Source organism: Balaenoptera acutorostrata, chromosome 12 (genome assembly GCF_949987535.1).
Source record: "Balaenoptera acutorostrata chromosome 12, mBalAcu1.1, whole genome shotgun sequence".
NCBI lineage: Eukaryota > Metazoa > Chordata > Mammalia > Artiodactyla > Balaenopteridae > Balaenoptera > Balaenoptera acutorostrata.
Window position 1 is genome coordinate 64629050 of NC_080075.1, and position 13248 is coordinate 64642297.

The 13248-nt window shown below is 39.9% G+C and overlaps 1 protein-coding gene across 2 annotated transcripts in view; it reads left to right on the forward strand.

The window, feature by feature from the left end:
* Nucleotides 1-13248, forward strand: part of FEZ2 (fasciculation and elongation protein zeta 2) — a 44481-nt gene that overhangs the window by 27566 nt on the left and 3667 nt on the right. The window contains exons 6-8 of one of the 2 annotated variants that reach the window (XM_057558113.1): nucleotides 6205-6285; nucleotides 8464-8539; nucleotides 11329-11394. In XM_057558113.1, coding sequence (XP_057414096.1) covers nucleotides 6205-6285; nucleotides 8464-8539; nucleotides 11329-11394 — 223 coding nt within the window. The remainder of the gene's footprint in view (nucleotides 1-6204; nucleotides 6286-8463; nucleotides 8540-11328; nucleotides 11395-13248) is intronic. The other variant, XM_028168821.2, reaches the window with a different exon arrangement.

Genomic DNA, 13248 nt, shown 5'->3' on the forward strand with positions numbered 1-13248 from the left:
ACGTTTATAAATGCCTGCTGTGGCACAGGCACTGTGCAGGTCACTGGGATGGAGAGACTAAGACCTAGTCTCTTCTCTTCAAAGTGTACTCATGTCACAGAAGAAAAAGGAAGCCACGGGAGTAGACAGCTCTGAATGTATCGTCTCGCTGGGCAATTCTGTCATTCTAGAGCGCTAATATCATAGCTTATGTGACTTTTTAGTCATGTACTGTTCTGTGTGCATGCGTGTGTGTGCTCTGAATGTATCAGCTTGCTGGGCAATTCTGTCATTCTAGAGCACTAATATTATAGCTTATGTGACCTTTTAGTCATGTACTGTTCTGTGTGCACGCGTGTGCGTGCATATGTATGGTTTGGATTTGCCTTCCTAAGAAATCATGTATCTTCTAGGTGGAGTTAACTTGTAGATTCACAGAAGTTACAAATAAGAAGACCTTTAAAAATGACATCATTTAATCATCCATTTCACAGATGAGGAAATGGGCCTCGGCAGGCTTAGGGACTGCTGTCATGTCACACAGTTAGTGGCAAAGCTGGGAGAGAGCCCAGATTTCTGATTTCTAGTCCAACATTTTTCTATCCAAGAAGACTGTTGAAAAATTTTCTGATTCCAAATACTTTTGACTAAGGTGTGACTCCTGGTTTCATTAAAAAAAAAAAAAATCTGGAAGTATTTCACCGTTACGGGAAGTAATTGCTGAAAAATTTTGCAGTTGAAGCCAATGACGATCAATCAAGTGCCTCCTGCGTGCTGAGGATGGGCTTGTGCTTTGTGGGCATACAAAAGGGGTATCTGACATCATTTCTCTCCTTAAAGATTTTGAGATGGGTTTGAGCTTATGAAAAGTTAACCTAACCAAAACTTTCTTTTTTCTTTCTGCTCTGTTTTTTAGATCTTGTGCTTCATCCCCACTTTAAAAGAAAAAAACTCTTTATTTTTTCCAGTTTTATTGAGAAATAAATGCCATACATTGCTGTGTAAGTTTAAGGTATATAGCATGAAGGTTTGATTTATAAATATGGTGAAATGATCACCACAGTAGGATTAGCTAACATCCATCTTCTCATATAGATAAAATAAAAAGAAAGAAGAAAGGAGAAAAAAGGTTTTCCTTGTGACGAGAAGTCCTAGGCTTTACTCTTATACATCATATTGTCAGTGTTAAGTAAAGTCATCATGTTGTACATTATATCACTAGTGCTTATTTACCTCATAACTGGAAGTTTATACTGGTTGACCACCTTCCTCCAGTCCCCTCTCCCCACACCCTCCACCTGTGGTAACCACAAGTGTGATCGCTTTTTCTATGAGTTTAGGTTTTTATTTTTTTAAGATTCCACATATAAGTGAGATCATACACTATTTGTCTTTCTCTGTCTGACTCACTTCACTTAGCGTGATGCCTTCAAGGTCCATCTACGTGGCAAATTAAACTTTTATCTTTTCATGTAGTGCTATTAGACAAACATATATTGATATGTAATTATGTGCCAGGCATGGGTGTTAAGGATGCAGAGTAAATCCCAGCCTCCAGGGACATGCTACCTGTGGGCAGGGGATCTGATGACAGACCATCCAATGCACATGCAGTGATTCTCAACCAGGCCAATTCTGTCCCCCAGGAGACATTAGGTAATGTCCAGAAACGTTTGTCACTGTCACTACTTGGCGGGGGTGTGTGTCACTGGCTTCCGGCTGAGTAGAGGCCGGAGATGCCATTCAACATCCTACAATTCACAGGACTGCTCCCACATCAAAGAATTACATATCTGTAATTCAGTGTCAGTAGTGTCAAGGTTGAGAAACCCAGGGATAGGGCAATTATTGCTATATTCAAAACAGCTACCACGTTTTCAGTGCTTTCTGTGCCTGGTACCGTCCTGTGGTAGCGGTGTGTGTGCATTACTGTCACCCCGAGTTTGGTTGAGGGGTCTGAATTGAATCCTGAGGACAAGCAGAGGAAGGAGGGGACAGGCGTACCGAGCAGAGGGGGTGGTGTGGGCAACCACCTGGGGGTGACAGGGCGCCTGGGCAACCGCAGCTTGTTCATTATGGCTAGAAGTCGAGGGAGGAAGTGAGTCAAGAAGAAGGGGGTGTGGAGTAACAAAGTAGAAGCCAGAAAATGGAGGGCTTTGTACTGTATGCCTCGCTATGGCATTTGGTCCTTATTTAAAGGCTGTAGGAAACCAAGGAGAGGTTTTGAGTGGCTTGTTACATATTCAGATTTGTCTCTTGGAAGGGTAACTTCAGAGTTTCAAGGAGAAAGTAATCGGAAGGAGACAACTAGAGATAAGGAATTGATTTGGAGGCTGTTGCTGTCATCAGGAAAGAATTGCGCCAAGGAAGTGACAGCAATGGGAAAATAGTTGAATTTCAGAGATATTAAGGCGGTTGAATCTATCGGTTGGGGCTCTGGAGAAGGGAGGGGCCATGATTGGGTCATTGATTTCTGCCTTGGGGTGGCATAGATAGAACATGTGTACCCCTTCCCCGAAGTGAGATATGCAAATCTCTTCAACAGTAACTGCATCTAGCACAGTATCTTCGGGGGATGTCTGTCCTTCCCCTCAGCTCTGGATGATGTAGCTCCTTATGGTACAAAGAGTAAGCCTCCCATTTCAGCACATCCAGCACATGAAGATGGAGAGAGAACAGGGCCGCTGTAATAAAACCTTCTTATTGGAAGGAGGGGAGAATGGAAATACTCAGTAGCTACTGTTTCACATCCTGCTGCAGAAGAATAACAGGACCCCTGCTCACTGGCCGCAGGGTGAACTCCTTGGTTGGCCAGTTTGGCTGCTTTTGGTTTTGTTCTGAGAGGATCTCTTGTCCCTTGTCCTTTGTAGCTCATCTGGGAGGGTGTATAATTCATGTTTCAGCTCAAATGTCACCTCCTAGGAGAACTTTTCTCTGACCTCCCAGTATAAAGTAGGCATCCAGGTTTTAATTGTTGTAGCTATTGGCAGGGCGTGCATTATCTGCAGTTATCTAGTTCCTTTACTTGTTTTATTTTTTCTGCTCCTCTTAGGCTGGAATGTCAGGTCATGAGGGTGGGAGGGGCCTTGGCTGATGTGTTCGCTTTGAATCCTTAATACCTGGAATAATATGTGACTCAGTATATTTTTTGAAAGAATGAATAAATGAAGGAGAGAGGTATAGAATGCTGAAGGAGAAACAGGCTTTTAATAAAAAAAAAAATTTCTGGGGGAGAGGAAGATGAATTCAGTCTTGGATATGATGTGTTTTTGGAATGTTTAAGTACAAGTGTCCAACAGACCACTAAACATACAAGTCCGAAGCTCAGGAGGGAAATTAAAATAAAGGTAGCTAGTGTTTCTTGAGCCCTTCCTTTGTGCCAGGCTCTGTTCCAAGCACTTTATTGCTCTTAGTAAAGTGGAGCTGTAGATCTACAGAGGCAGAAGTTGAAGTGGGAAAAGTCAGAATGTGCATGAGAAAAAAAATAGGGACACAATCCCTGGGAAACACCAGTATATAAGAGGTGAGCAAAGAAAGAGGCACTTCTCAGAAGAAGCAGCCTAGAGGCAGGGGGGACTCTGGGAGAGTGTGGTGTCTAGGAACCCAGGCAGGCAGGGAGGAGAGCTTACTGGATGTCTGCGAGGGATCTGAAAGGTGTCCACAGACCTTGGCATCAAAGAAATGATGCTGGGCAGAGCTGTTTCTGGAAACCCTGGGGAAAGAGAGGTTGAGGGTTTCAGAATTTAAAGTTGGCAATGTGGGAAAGAGCTAGCAGAGAGGAAGAGTTTGAACATGCAGTAAAGGGAGAAAATTGTTACTAAGTGGTTTCTGGGGAGGTGGGAGTTGATGGCAGCTGGAGCGTTGGGGGTGAAACGTTCTCAGCAGTATCTCATAGTTGGTTTCTTTGTGCTTCCCCTGAATGTTCTGATTTTTCTTGTTCTGTCATTTTCCCAGTTGAACCTAGTTGGCTGCCGTGTTGCTTGCCTGGTCAGGATACAGTGGGGCCTGACTGGCCACAACTACTGACTCAGCTGTCATCAGCCGCAAGGGCAAAGGTTCTACTGGGAGTTCCTTTACTTAACTTCTTTCGTTTTTTATGTTCCTAAGTTACTGTGGCTTCACATGATTGCATTTTCATTTATTTCCACTAAGCCTGGTTGCATGAAAGCCATCTTTCACAAATACTCAGGCTATTGGCAGTTGAAATGGCTCAGTAATGTCCACAACTGGATATTTAATAAAGAAATTTAAATTACAGCTTAAGAATTTAAAAATTTGCATAAACTGCTTCCACCCCCACCCGCAAGAGACGGGAATTAGGTTTCCAACTGGGAAAGGTAAAGATGGTGTTTTTAGAATACACTGTTCAAATATGAAGTATACCTTAGTTTTCTGATACATGGATTCTAAAATGCTTCATCTTGCTTGAGATTTTCTGAATTTGTATCTGCCTTTAACATGCCTGTAGATAATGGAGTGAAGTAATATAGAAAATTCAGTATTCTTCTCTTTGTTGCTTTTGAAAGGAACTACGTTTGATAGACATAATTTTTTTAAAAAAAGAGCTGACTTGTTTATTTGAAAAGACTTTCCCGTAAGTTTTATTGCAGACGCTGGAGGCTAAGAGGTCCTTTCTTTTGATAATCTCTTTAAAAAATGTGAACAAGGGCTTCCCTGGTGGCGCAGTGGTTGAGAATCTGCCTGCTAATGCAGGGGACACGGGTTCGAGCCCTGGTCTGGGAAGATCCCACATGCCACGGAGCAGCTGGGCCCGTGAGCCACAATTGCTGAGCCTGCGCGTCTGGAGCCTGTGCCCCGCGACGGGAGGGGCCGCGATAGAGAAAGGCCCGCGCACCGCGATGAAGAGCGGTCCCCGCACCGCGATGAAGAGTGGCCCCCGCTTGCCGCAACTGGAGAAAGCCCTCGCACGAACCGAAGACCCAACACAGCCAAAAATAAATAAATAAATAAATAAATAAATAAGAAAATCCTTAAAAAAAAAAAAAAAAAAAAAAATGTGAACAAGTTATATGATAGCATGTGAAAAATCTGCAGATATGGTTATCTGTAGGTTTTCTTTTAAAACTAGCCTACTTCATCAAAAGAAGAGTTACACTGCTAGCAAAGTACAGCATGTTTGGTGGAGCTGTCTTGACCTGGACCACACTTTGAGAATCACTGGGCTACACTATGCCTTTCTTGAGGGCAGAAACCATTGCCTTAGTTTCCTTTTTTCTGTTCATTAGGGCCTGGTAAAATACTCTTTATGTTGACTCCTCAAATGTATTTACTGATTCAACTCACCCCTATAAAATTACGGGGGGAGGAAGCATCCGGTGAATCAGGACTGAACTTCCTTTTCAGAATGCCTTTCCCCTTATTAGCCATGCGGTAAGAGGAGCCATCGCAGTCCTTTGACTGAGCAGCCACAGAGGTGCCACTGGACTCTTTTTCACTGTCTGATGACATTGTAGACTGGTTACAAATCAAGATGAGTAGTGTAGGAAAACAATATTCCCTTTTCAGTACAATGAATTCTAGGAAGTCTTGGAGGTTGCTGGGAGAAAAAAGCTAGAATTGTTTCCTAGAAACAGAATGGAAAAGTCTGCAAAAGTCTTAGGGGACCTCGCTGGCACATGGGATCCACTCTGCCCTCCAGGAAGCATATGTGCTCTTCTAGTTCGAATTTTCTGCCCCAAGGCGATGGCAGGTGTCCTGAAGAGTGAGTGGGAAGCAATAATCAGCTCTCCGAGTAACAGCATTTTCATTTGCCAAATGTTATGTTAATGTTCTCCAAACTTATGGTAGAAATGTGCAAACTTAGACTGAAAATATGCATACTGTCAGTGTTAAGTTTTCAGACTTTTGAAAAAATGTAGGTAAACAATATCAAAAGGTATCTTTAAAGTTATGTGGTAAATTTTGCATAAAACAAATATGTGTACAATTTACAGTGTTTATATTGGAGCACATTTATCAGCTACGTCAGGAAAAATCTTCATATATAGTTGCATGAAAGTAGTTGCTTTTGCATTTGACTTGCAAAGAAATGGAAGCAAAAGATTTTAAAACAGCATGATTTTGTCTGCTTTATCTGAATGAGTTAGTGGCATTTTCTAACTGCTTGCCTCTTGGGTACATAAGTCATCATGGTACATTCTTACTAATAGTCTTTGAACTTCTTTCTCTGTCCTTTTCTTCTGGGCCGTATATCGCTGCCTTTAGCGCTTCAGCATGGAAGGGATCTCAAATGTCATTCAGAATGGCCTCCGCCACACCTTTGGAAATTCAGGTGGAGAGAAACAGGTGCTTGGTTATTCTTATTTTCTTCATTCTCTGTTTTTTCATTCTCTGTGTAAGTGAAGGTCCTGAAAGCTGGCAGTCTTACTAATCTACTAAGACTATTGCTTAAAGAAATGAAAGTTCATTATATTTATAGCCTTGATAATGCATAGAATTTCCTTTTAGGAAAAAGCATCTTTCAGATTAGACAGTAGATTCAGTGTATTCTTAATACATGTTTTAGAACTCTATTTTTCACTTTTACCTTTAAACGAATAGCTGTTAACATATTGACTTAATGAATTGCATGTGTAGAATATATAGCTGTGAAAATAACTAAACTAGAATATGCTACTGTAATTCTAAAAGTTTAAGAAACAAGATCTCATTTTGGGGGAAAGAAAGCCAGATGTTGGTATCTTTTAGACTACAGTTCTAGGTCAAAATGTTTATAGAGCATCCTTACCTACTTTTAAATGATAATTCATGTGCTTTTAAGGTGTATCATGTGGTCAGTCAACTCAGTTGTCTGCTGAATGAGGCATGAGACATTATTTATACCAAATTATACATGGATATAAATATACAGTCAAATGTGTAGCAGTTTGCTTTTTATTAGCATTTTTTGATATAATGACTTAAGGAATGTCAAGAGCATGGGAAACACATCTACACTGAATGTGCTTAGAATTTTCACAATTGAAATCTTCACTTTAAAAAGAAAACTCTTCAATTTAGTTCTTAAGAGTGAGAAAGTGTGCAGAGTGTAGCTTGTAGGCAGTTTATCAGAATAAGGCATTTGAGCCTAGGTTTTTACTGCAGATAGTTCTGTATTACTCAAGAAGGGAAATAATCAACATTAAATAATCCTTCACACTGACATTTGCAGCTCATAAGTGGACTCCATTAAGGGATGGTTGAATTTTTTTTTTATTTTTTGTTCTGGTGCCTCTCACCTCTCTCAAACCCACAAGATGGCAGAATAACTTCCAAACTGACCCAACATGTGGGAGTGGGGCAGGAAGGCCTGAAAGTGTGGCTAGACAGCATGCATGCCAAGGTGCGGCTTCCTGGTGCTTCTACAAGTTGCCCGACATGCATGCTATTAGCGAGGCCCCAGGAGGGCGTGTTTTGGCTTCTTGTGTATTCTTTACAAAGAAACATGTTTGGTTATACAACTGGGCATCATCTTGGAGAGGCCTACACCGTAAAGATGGTGGAAACTAAGTTTCTTAGAGATTGAAACAATTCTTTGTAATCAGTTATTGTTAAGCAATTCTATTTTGTTTTTTGATTATGAGTGGGATAAAATTGCCCAAAGAGGATTAGGAATAGAGCTGAGATTCAGGACTGGGGCTAAATAATGGGTGGGTCTGGAGAGATTCCAAGTAAAAAAAAAACTAGTAGATCTCTAGATAAGCACATGCAAACTACATTGAACTATACATTTTTTGGTGGTGTGGCCAGAATAGGAGAATCTGGACAATAATTTTTAGATTATGCTTTCAAGGGACATAGTTATAGGACATAACTGATACTTGTGAGCCTTTACAGTAGTGAACTAGGCAGTTTGTCTCAATATCAGACATGAATTTTCATTATTCATTAGGCCATTATCTCCTTTCACTTTTCTCTTTTCCTTTAATACCTTTAAGCATTTATAACTACTTACACAATAATTTAAAATAATAGTAATACATCTTTAAAATTATTTGGGTAAGTGTTTCTTTTTTAGCTTCTGGAGAAAGCTGGTATTCATTTTTAAAGTTGTCAAGTTATCCATGTGACTGTTTTGTTCAACCAGAAAAAAATGGTCTAAAACAGAATCATTTGACTGTTGGGAACTATTTTGTTATGCAGAATGGTTATGTTTTTAGTTTAAATTACCATTTCAAAAATGTGTTGAAGTATGCAAGGAGAATGTTAGATAAGACTTCTCTTTAAAAATGAACAAATTGGACACATCACTCTCAGACTTACTCCTGTGAAATTTTCAATAATTGAAAGGCGAAAAAGTAGATATTTATGTAAACAGGTGGGCAAAAAAATGAGTTCCAGCTGAGATAGTAAGATACCTGTGTTCATCACTGAAGTGGCTCATGTTTCTCATGTTATAAAACGAACCTTCTAGTAGCTGTATCAAATTTTTGCAGAGAAGGTAATTCAGATTTAAGTGACACTTTTTTTTTTTTAACTTGGCAGTACTTGACAACAGTCATTCCTTATGAGAAGAAAAATGGACCACCATCTATTGAAGATCTTCAAATATTAACAAAAAGTAAGCAAAGACAAAATTAAACTGTTACCTTATTTACTTTTGCTGATTCTAAACACTGATTTTAGTTGGCTGGTTTTGTTTCTGTTATTGTTTTATTTTGTCAATTTAGGATAGTAAATGATGGATGTCATCATTTATTCTTTTGAGAATGAAACCATAAATGGTTGTGACAAACACAGCACTCAATCTAGAGTTGACTTGTATTTTTCCTGTTTTTCTTATCTTTTGAAACATTTACAAGCTGAACTTTTGGAGGAAACATGTAACAATTTCCCATCACTTCTTGTATATTTAAGAATATATCCATTTATCAATTAATAAGGTGCTTCATGGATCTTATATTAGTATGACTGTCAGAAACTCAGTAGGAAAGATTTAGAAATGCAGCCTAAAACACTCTCCTTTCTTAGGAATGTAGAAACCAAGGTAGGTAGTTACAGGTAGAAAAGAAATTGATAGTAATAATTTAAGAATATTTATTCACTCAGCAAATATTTAATGAAGGCCTACTCTGTGCCAGGCCATGTTCTGAGCACTTGGGATACTTCAGTTAACAAAGCAGACAAAAATACTCCACCTTCAATGGGCTTGCATTTTAAAATAATTTGTTAGACTTCAGAAACATTCAATATAATGTATATTTATGATAGCCATAAATGAGCCCTGAATTCTGGTTCTATCCGTTACTTATAGGGATATCCTTGGAAGTCATTTACACTCTCTCAGTCACAGTGAAAAATGAGGATTAAAATATTTGCTCTCTTTACCTCATATTAAATAAATTAATGTATGTGTGATTTGGGATAAGTCAATCTCTTGGCCTTGTTTTTCTTGAAGGGATTGAATTTGCTGATCTGTTTGGTTCTTTCTATTTATAAATATTTGTGATAACTGTGAATTACAGAGGGAGCTGAACGAGGGAGCATCACATGAGTGGATATTAATGATGATATTGATTTTGGAAATTGAGGTGATCGAGGCATGGGTGGGGGGAGCACGAGGAAAGAAATGTCTTATTTGCAAGCAGCCTGCTTGCTAACCTGAAGCTTTTATTCTTTCCTTTGAACAATACTTTTCCAGAACATTTCATACTTATGTGATGCCAGCCTGTATAAAATAAAGAATTAAGAGATTAACTGGGTGGCTAGCCCTCTACTTTTCAGGAAGAATGAGTGTCCAGGATCACACAGGAGAATGGTTCATTACAGGGCTGCGTCCCATAATTTCCAGTCCGCCGCACTTTTTAATAATGCTGGATTTTAATAGTGCTGGTTTTTGGTACGTGATTTTATGTAGAACTGAAAACAAATCTAAAATACGATTGGAAGCAGAAATACTGAACATTAAGTATTTCTCTAAGAAGAGAGCACAAATATTGCCTAGAAGCCAAGAATTACTGAGGGATCTCAGCTTCTCAGATCAAGGACAAACACATACTTGGCCAAACCAAAGTTGTCATAATTCCCACATCAGAATGTCCTAGGCCGATCCTTAGATGATGTCTTTATAGACTGGCACAACTTGGAATTTGGGGTGAGTGAATGTATGTAGGGTGTGTAAATGAGTGTCCAAGTTAATATACTACATGAAGACAGTAGCTGGAAGGATAGCCTTTACTCTGAAAGTTTAAGAAACGTGAGTTATCTCCTGAAAATTCTGGGGAGAATCTGAGCCTCTGCCGTCCCCACCTATAGATGTTACTGCAGGGGAAGCCCCGTAGAGACAGGCAGTGTTTAGATATGTATCCTTCTTCATAGAAGCTGTTGGAGGTGCAATAATAGTAGTGATAAGAATTAGAATAATATTAGTTGTGCTAATAATGATGGTAATGCTTACATAGCGTATATTATGTTCCAGGTACTAGTTTAAGTCCTTTACACCTGAATTAGTAACTTAATACTCACAGCAACCCTTTGAGACAAGTCTAATGATTATTCCCATTTTACGGATGAGGAACTGGGTGATTAAGTAACTTGCTCACAGTCCCACCGCTAGGAAGTGGCAGAGCCGGGGTTTAAACCCAGGAAGACTGACTTGACGGTTACACTAGGTTGTCTTGTCATGACGTCTGGGGGAGAATAGTGAGGCCTTTCCCCAGGATGCTCTGGAGAGTTTGAGTTGGCAGTCACCGTGAAAGGGCAGTATAGGTGGTCTAGATGTTTTTTAACCACTGTAATAGCAGCTGTGTTTTCTATTTTGTCTTTGCTTAGAGATCAAATTGTCAAAGATTCTCTTTAGGATGAGGCGAAATCACCCAGGTGCCTCTGGAGTATCAAGAAGTAAGCAGCCTGGCTGGGTGCTTGCTTCATGGAAGTCTGTTCTTCATTTTGTTTTTTTCTTTAAAAGTTTCCAAGAAAGCTGACTGATGTGCTCCTTGGAGAGTACGGCTAACTCTTCATTTCCCTAAGAGTTCCTCCAGCTCATGAGACCTGCAGCACCAAGGTTCTCCTCTCCAGAGCTCATAGAAGTGTACATTATGGTAACTCACTTGCCAGTATTTATGGTGACAAAACTGGGGCTCTGTGTAATAACCCAGCTCCTGTTTCCTGCCTCCACTGTTAAGAAATTTTAAATCAGAGAAATAGCTCTCAGGTAGCTGCAGTATTCTTACCTGAACGAGGACTTATTCAACTATAACAAATTCTTGAACATTTGCAGTTGCATTCTCTCATCCAGAAAATAGTCAATTTGCATGAATTGGTTATATCATGTAATTAAGACTAAGGCTACCATGATTGAGGTTATCTGAATTTGAAATTGTTGTATTTTCTTTCTCCTTTATTTTGCAGTTCTTCGTGCCATGAAAGAGGATAGTGAAAAAGTTCCGAGTTTGTTAACTGATTATATACTGAAAGGTGAGTTTTAGAATAGTGTATGTGCAGTGGTTGGGAAGTTTTGATTGGTCAATAAATGCATTGTCTTGCTAATAGATTAAAAAGTAACTTCCAAATGCGCAACTTATATTTTGCAGGGTGAGAATAGATACGTGATGACTTATTTATGCTTCCAACATTATAAAGTACGGTTATATAAAATTTAATTTTTATTTGAAGTCCTGGGCTAGAAATAATTTCCACAGCTAAATTATAAACATCAAGGAAGGCAATGGAGGGACTTCCCTGGAGGTCCAGTGGTTAAGACTCTGGGCTTCCCCTGCAGGGGGCACGGGTTTGATCATTCCTGGTCGGGAAATAAGATCCCACATGGCTGCGTGGAGCAGCCAAAAAAAAAAAGAAGGCATTGGAGGAAATATTATGGAGATATTGCCATAATTATGTGAGTCTCAGGTGTTGACACTGAGGATTTGAGAAAGGTGGCCTCTGTCATCTTGGGGACACTAGAAGAAGGACGGATGAAGGAGGGAACAGTTAGATCAGTTAACAGTCCCAAAGGGAATATGAACGGGGATGGGGTAAGGGACAGGGAGCGGAGGGAGAAAGAGAAAAAGAATGGACTTTCATAAAGCCAGGACAGTGAAGAACGAGCCATAAATCTTACGAGCAAGGTCAGGATCTCACGGGATGGGAATAGTGATGAGGCAAAGGAAGATCGTTTGAGACTTTAACGAGCTCACCTACTTTGCTGAGGAAGGAAGAAAATTTGGATGATAGAGGGACTGAAGAACTTACTTAATTATAGGCAAAAATAATACTTTTCAGTGAAATTATTTCTTAAAAAGTAGCAGTTTTTTAGGTAACATATTTTCAGAGCATCGTAAAATGCATCCTGTAGTGTTTGATCCAATTTTGAGAGCAGTCCTCCTCTGGTCACACTTCTCTTCTTTGGGTTCTCTCTCTTCTCCATCAAGAGTAGTTGCTAGCTGAACCAAAGGTTGGGATTTGTGAGACATTAGATAACTCAGATGGGACTTTTCTTCAATCATAGCTTCATAAAGGGGGAACCCTTGGTATAGTCATGAGCACAAAGTGAGTATTACGTGAGTATCACCTGTAAGACCCGACACCAAGCCAGCCATTAGTAGGTTAACAGGAGGGTAGAAAAGACTAAGTTGACATGATCGTTTTTTAAATAAGCTTTTTTCTTTTCTTTCTGATGGAGGAGGGTTTTCTCTTCCTATTACGTTCTGAATTAAAAACAAAACAAAACAAAACAATCTGACATCTTTGTTTGCTTTTGTGTTGTGCTAGCATTGGTATGAAAGCTGGATTGTTCTGAGGTTTGTTCTTCATAGATGTGAATCAGGAATGAGATGCACATAAAGAACATGTCTTAATTTTCAATAATAGTGGGTCCCTAGGGCACTGCCATGAGGGCCAGAGATAGAATGAGCTTCTGAAGCATTCTCTAGCTATTTCATCATCAGACTGCATGGGAGAAGTTTATGACCCAGAGAGCAGTGTTCCAGGGGGATGTGGGCGTGTGATTTGTTTTTTAACATCTTTATTGGAGTATAATTGCTTTACAATGGTGTGTTAGTTCCTGCTGTATAACAAAGTGAATCAGCTATACGTATACATATATCCCCATATCTCCTCCCTCTTGCGTCTCCCTCCCACCCTCCCTATCCCACCCCTCTAGGTGGTCACAAAGCACTGAGCTGATCTCCCTGTGCTATGTGGCTGCTTCCCACTAGCTATCTGTTTTACATTTGGTAGTGTATATATGTCCATGCCACTCTCTCACTTCGTCCCAGCTTACCCTTCCCCCTCCCCGTGTCCTCAAGTCCATTCTCTACGTCTGCGTCTTTA